At 45.2% G+C, this 6,928-nt stretch overlaps 1 protein-coding gene across 2 annotated transcripts in view; it reads right to left on the bottom strand.

Annotated features, from left to right (window-relative positions):
* Nucleotides 1-3,191: 3,191 nt before the first annotated feature.
* Nucleotides 3,192-6,928, bottom strand: part of TBC1D30 (TBC1 domain family member 30) — a 91,949-nt gene continuing 88,212 nt past the window's right edge. For both annotated transcript variants that reach the window (XM_024122966.2, XM_024122967.2), the window contains one exon: nucleotides 3,192-4,185. In XM_024122966.2, the coding sequence (XP_023978734.1) occupies nucleotides 3,398-4,185 (788 nt within the window). In that variant the 3' untranslated portion in view covers nucleotides 3,192-3,397. The remainder of the gene's footprint in view (nucleotides 4,186-6,928) is intronic.

The following is a 6,928-nucleotide window of genomic DNA, read 5'->3' as shown; positions in this document are numbered from 1 at the left end:
GGTGGGATAAGGAGGGTGGGAGGGAGACGTAAGAGGGAAGAGATATGGGGATATATGTATATGTATAGCTGATTCACTTTGTTATACAGCAGAAACTAACACACCATTGTAAAGCAATTATACTCCAATAAAGATGTTAAAAAAAAAGTGGCTCAGAAAGAGTAAAGGGAGATCTTATGAGGGGAGATGGAAGGCTGTACACTTGACCACGGCTCTCCGTTATCTAGAATCCATAAGACCAGGAAGCTAAATGGCATTCTTATTGTTCTATTTTATTAAAACAAAGAAAAATGACAGATCCACAGGTTATTTTTATACACACCCATACATTCACACACACATACACACATTCCTGAATAAACTCTTTTACTCATATTCAGGAACCCCCCATTCTGCCAAGTTCTTGGCAGGTCATGGGCCACTCAGCAACCCAGTGATTAGACTGGCGGAGATGGAGTTTATTGGGCTGTTCTCTTGGTTCACGTGACCAAGGTGGGGTAAAGCTGACAGGGTAAGAGAAGGGGGTGGGGAAAGTCACAACAGCGTTCTATGCAGGCGCTCAGATAAACAACGTCACAATAGCTACAACAATGAGAATCTTTATGCATATATCTTTGTAATCAGTACAGTTCTTCAGAACAAGAGAGACTGAAAAAGGGAATACAATATTCCAAACAGTTACAGCCCCATAGGTTGACATTACAAACTAGGTTTAAATTATCTGGAGGCTTTTGTAAGAGAACTGAGGTGCAGTGACATCAGGAGTCGGCTCCGGCCTAAGTGCTGACGGGGTACAGACATATCTAAAAATAAAGAAACCACTACTTGCTAAGTACTTCTGGTGCTGGCATACAGTGTCCAATACAAAGAAGATAAAAGTCCATACTGGTCTCTTCGTACATGCTGTGTGCTACAGGCTACTGCAGATTCTTTATTTTCTAAAGTAGGCAAAGCTCACAAGTTGACCGATACACATGGTGATTACATGGTACAATGCATGCACTTTAACAGGACAGAGCGCTTTAACAGGAATCTGTCAGGTTTTGAAATCCTGATGAAGTCATTTTTACCTCAAAGGACTATTATCCTTTCAGTAGTTTATTCATTCATTCAACAAATACTTATCCCAAACCGTGTGCCATCACATCCATTCTTTTCTCAGGAAGACCAAACCCAGGAAACAGATACAGCATGTGCTACTAACCCTAAGACAGGTGGCAGACAGCGATGGCACAAGCCTAAGAACTGCAGTAAGTGCCCTCCACCCCCTTACCCACCTCCCCAAACCCAGACCCTCCGGGAGTTGGGAGCTGACTCAAGAGAGAAAAGAAAAATTCTGTATTTAAGTCAGACATCCCTCAAGGGGAACATGACTATTCTGACTCAGTTGGGAAGGGGGAGGAGAAAAGAATACAAGGTGGAATGTAAAGTTCAGCAGATGGAAGAAAATCGTAGCACTGGCTTAACTTTGGAAAATGCAGTGGGTCTCGTCCTGGGGGTGGTATGCAAAGTAATCCCGACTCTCCACCTACACCCTTCCCAAGACACAGGCTGTAGGAGTGGCTGCTTTTTAAGAAGCTGCATGTTAACTTCAGATGGCACAGAATTCTCCTGCAACACCAAAACTGCAATAACTTATTAGTCATATTTTCCATCTTCAGTTCTTTGGAGGGTAAAAATACCACAAAAGGGATAACTCTTCTCATTGTATATATCATTCTTGTGTTTTCTGTGCAAAAAAGCCCACACAACCACATTCTCTATTTTATTATAAAAATTAGTGCCTCTCATAGTAAAAACTCTTTCTAAAACTATAGCTTTGGTTTCAGAATTAGCAATCCAATTAGCTCAAATGAATACTGACTGCATCATCAAAATGCCGGCAAGCCTAGCCGAGGTCTTCCAGGGAACGAGGATAAAAATGCCAAGTCTATATTCTAATGTTGGTGGGAGAAGGGGATTGAGGAGTGAGCCTTTTGTCCAGCCAAAATGACAGCTGCATGAAGCATTTTTTAAATGAACTACGTTTTCGGATAAGATGGTCAAAGCTAGTTTTATGAAACGCCATCACAGGATTCTGTACCATCTGGAGAAAGGGAGAAAGGTCCTTTGAGTCAGGAGGGAGTGCAGTGAATAGCTTCCCAGTCTTGGTTTCTAGAACCTATGTAGCCAATGCACCTGGGTACAAGGAGCATAAAACCCACCTATTGCACTGGAGGCAATGTGGCTGAGTCACACTGAGTACCGGGAGTATTCAACTTGAGTATTGAAGTACTACTTCACCTCTGTGTGGCTCAGAGTTCCCATCTGCATGGTGGAGATAACAGGTGCTGTCTCTGGGGAGGAATGGGCGAGACAGAGCTAGAAAGCCCTGGGGCCTTCTCCAGGGAAAGGCAATGTTCAAGTAAGAAAGTACTCAACAAAGTACTCCCACCCCCAAAAAAAAGCACAAAATTCAAGTAACAGAGTTGCAGCTGCTATGTTCTGGCTTTTGAGCAGAGGCTTCCCGCATCTGCAGTGGAGAACTGGTAGGTAAATGAGCTGCATGGTGGAGGCCAGACAAGCTCCGTATAGAGCCCATTGGCCATCCCACCACTGAGGACCAAAACTCTCCTGAAGAGGCAAACATGAAGTTCGAGGAAAGCTCAGTGGAATCAGCAAGCTGTTGAGAGCAACTGCTTAATGCATAACCCATTTGTGTCCTCTTCATAAGATCTTCCAGCTGACGATCAAGCTACATTTCAACAGATAAAGGTTTTCTTCCTTTTGCAGGTAGAAATAGAAAGTGAAAGAAAGGCTATCTAGATTTTTCTCCTGCATTTTAGCACAAGAATAAAAACCAGTTTTGAGACTGGCTGAAAGAAACTACTGAAGGAAAACTCACACATACAAACATTCCCCCCAGTGGGGCATGAAGAGGGAAATTGGGAAGTTCTTTGCAACTAAGAAACTTACTTTCTTTTTACAGTTTCTGTTCTAGCAAGCTAGTGTGTGCATGCTTGAGTATTAATAACACCCAGAGAACTGGAAGGTTGGGTGGGGGGTTGTCACAGGCACCCTAAAGGCCCTCAGAACAGGAGGAAGGAAGAGGGGTTAACAGCCTAGATACAAAGTCTTTTCTAAACAGCTCACAATGAAAAGTTGGGAAAACTTCACACTTTAAAATCACAATATTTATTTTGCCACAAGAACCCACTGTATTGATGATCGGAAGACATCCCTATTCTAGCACCCATTATAAAATTTCCAATTCCCATTTTTATGGACCGTTGCTCATCTCTGAACCTATCTATCTCTTCGTTTTCAATGGACAACTGAAGCTCTCTTGGAGCCATCCGGCTGGAACCCTTCTGCCACCATGAAGAGGTGAATGTGGATACACAGTTGCTGAAAGATGTCACCGTTTCTTAGTACTACTGTTTCCACCGCTGGACTTGCTGAAGCTCCTGCTCATGTAAGGAAAGTGCACGGTTGGGGTTCTTTCTGTAGGACCATATAATCCCAAATTCCTGGCAGTGGCTGACTTCCGCAGTGGCTTGACGCTGGGAAAGGGGCTAAAGATGGGAGTTTTCGGGTGGCTGCCTTGGGGAGACTTGCCAGGGGCCTTGTTTCCTCCGGGTGCATCCGGAGGCTCCGGGAGGTGCTGCTGGCAGGGCAGGTGCACCTTGGGATCAGTTTCAGCAGCAGCATCCCTTGGGTTCAGTTCCAAGGCTTCTAACTTCACCTGGACCACAGACACATCAGCATCAGCATCCCCAAACAGCGGCTCTGGAGACTGCCCTTCGATGGTCCTCCCAGTGCCGCCGTCGGAGCTGCCACCTTCCCTTTGAGCTTCCCCCGCACAATCGGGGGAAAATGCCTGCACTGCCCCCAGACTGTGAGTCTTGCAGCCCTCATTCTGCTCGTCTATCAGCCCGATGGTGTCCCCACAGCCCAGCTGACTCTTGGTCCTCGCCGTGTTCTTTTTGTGGACCCGGATGTGAGTTCGCCATGGAGAATTGAGCTTGGTCCTAAGGTCTTCATAGGGGACAGGAGATATTTTGCCTCCTGTGTGACCAGGGATGTGGATGACAGCATTCTTGGCAGCTCTGTTGGACATTTTCATCTTCTTTCCTAAAAGAAGGTGGTTTATAACTGGAGAGTTGTTTACCTGAGATGGGAGAATGCTGGTCACTGGCCCTTTGTCTGAAAGAAATGTTGAAAGGTCGTGTGAAAGGTACCACAGAGAAAGACATCCATGCCAGAACAGGAGTCACACACAGGTTGTCCCCGGACCCTGCCCACATATTTCCCAGGTCTTGGGAGAGTCATGTAACTGAAGGCAGCAGAAACTGAATTTGATCCTAGAGCCTGGGGTACGGATTCCCTCCTCTTCAAAGAGGAGGAGACAAGGGGCTGAAGATACAAAAAGGAACAGACTCTGACCCCTTGTTACTAATCAGGGCCCAGCCTCCCTAATGTTTTTTACACAGAGCCTTGTGTCTGAGAAGCAACCTCGGAGGTCTTGTATCTAGGAAATCTTTGAAGATTTTTTTTTTTAATAATAGGTCAAACACTATGACCAGATAGATTACCAGCTGTCAGCTTCTGAGAGGTAGAAAAACAACACACTGCATATTACTGAGAGACAGCAGAATGAGAGAAGTGATAAGAAGGTGGTAAAAATGCAGTGACATCACAGCTATCCAGGGCCTGGCCCTAGTTCCACTCCTGTGTCCTCAATTGACTTTGAAAGCAAATTGACAACAGGAAAGCACCAAAAGCTGTGTTCTCCTGGAAGGCACTGTTAACAGTATTACTGTCCTCATCCTGTGGCTATGACCAAGCCCCTATTTCCAATGAAGCTTCAACATTCATGGCCCCAGGGACGACAGCTGCAGGCAGAAGTATCAAGAGAAGACCCCACCGTCTTTGTGTGAACAGCCTTCCTCCTGATATCTAGGTCACGTGGCTGAACTCCCTCCCGTCTGTGCTTCTCGACTGCTCCTATCTATCGACCTCTGGTCACAGTCCAATCTTCACTGAAATGTTGACACCTGTTTCCTCTTCACTCTATGTCCTCTTACCTACCTCGGTTACTTTACTGCCTCGGTGACTGACCCATCCTCCACTTGCCCAGTTCCATCCTACACCTCATCACTCAGATCTGCCTCATGTGAAAAATATTTAACTCTCATATTCCTCTCTTTGACTCTTCCAGCTCTCAGACTCTCGATGTAACTATACCTGGTACTAAACCATAAAGATTTCCATTCCTTGATCCCTCAGTCTTCTCATAACCTCTCACTGTCTCCTCGGCTCACTTACACCCCTACCCTGCTAGATGCACGGTGGATCCCTTGGACCGCACCTCACCAATAACCACACATCCAGGCATCCCTTTGGCTTTATCACACATGCCTGGCAAAACTCCACTCTAGATCCACAATTCACATTCTCCTTTCCAAAACAGGAGCTGCTAACAGCTGCTGGGGGTGGGGATGCGGATGGGGGGAAATCATACAGCCATGTGGATTGATATCCCTTAAATTCATAACTTCCTATTTTTGTTAGGTCCGCAATGCCACTGAACGAACTTTCTTTCCCTCTCCTGTTGCTTCCGATGGCCGATCCAAATCTTCATTACTTTCTTTAAGCTCCCACCCAACCTTCAACTTACTCCCAAGCAAACAACTTTTCCTCCAATTTCTTCATAAAAACAGAAGCTATCAGGACTGAAAAGCCTTAACTTCCTCTCCTCCTTAACCTAGAAGCTGGTACCTCAACCACCATCCTTACCATCTTCCTTTTAATCTCAGGAGCTGAGGACTTTTGCCTCTAGCTCAAGTTCAATCTCTCAGCCTGTGCTGCTGATCCTATCCTACACCATCTCCTCTAAAACCCCGCTACTAAAAGTGCAATCCCCATCCAGCAGCAGTGGCATCACCTGGAGGCTTACTGGAAATGCATAATCTCAGTCCCACCCACAGCTACTGAAGCAGATTCCTCATTTTGACACATCCCCAAGTGATGCGTATTCACACTAAAGTTTGAGAAACAATGCTCTCAAACTTTGCCCTTGAGCAGCAATCTCTCCCTAAAAATAACCACATAAACCCTGATCTAGAGTAGGGGTGGGGGTGAGCAAACTTTTCCTGTAAAGGACCAGACTATAAATATTTTAGCCACTGTAGTGCAAAAGCAGTCAGAGACAATATGTAGACAAATGGGCATGCCTGTGTTTCAATAAAACTTTATTTATAAAAACAGGCAGTGAGCAGAATTTGACCTACAGACCATAGTTTGCTGACCCCTGACTAGAGTACAGACACTGGGCTGATTTAGTACCCAATGGCAATTGTTCACCATTCCACGTAAAGCTTCTGAAAGTGGTTGGAAAAGAACTACATAAAGAATCAGAACATGGGGGTTCTAGCACTGGCCTTGACCACTCACTATAGGTATATAATCCTAGACAGTTGCTAAGCCTTCCTGAATTACCATTTCCTAATTTTTTAAAAGGATATAAGAATAGCTGTCCTTGGGCTTCCCTGGTGGCGCAGTGGTTGCGCGTCCGCCTGCCGACGCAGGGGAACCGGGTTCGCGCCCCGGTCTGGGAGGATCCCACATGCCGCGGAGGGGCTGGGCCTGCGCGTCCGGAGCCTGTGCTCCACAACGGGAGCGGCCACAACAGAGGGAGGACCGCATACCACAAAAAAAAAAAAAAAAAAAAAGAATATCTGTCCTTGCTTTTCTCATAGATTTAAGGACAAATGAGGATATGTATATGCCAATGTTTTGAAAATTAAAGTGTTATAGTTGTTAGTTCCTTTTATGATTGCTTTTTTAATTATTCTTTTTTTTAATTAATTAATTTATTTATTTATTTTATTTATTTATTTTTTTGTGTGTGGTATGCGGGCCTCCCTCTGTTGTGGCCTCTCCCGTT

The sequence above is a fragment of the Physeter macrocephalus genome, chromosome 6, assembly GCF_002837175.3.
Source record: "Physeter macrocephalus isolate SW-GA chromosome 6, ASM283717v5, whole genome shotgun sequence".
NCBI classification, from domain to species: domain Eukaryota; kingdom Metazoa; phylum Chordata; class Mammalia; order Artiodactyla; family Physeteridae; genus Physeter; species Physeter macrocephalus.
Note: the sequence above shows the minus strand (reverse complement) of the source record. Positions and strands in the feature narration are given on the sequence as shown.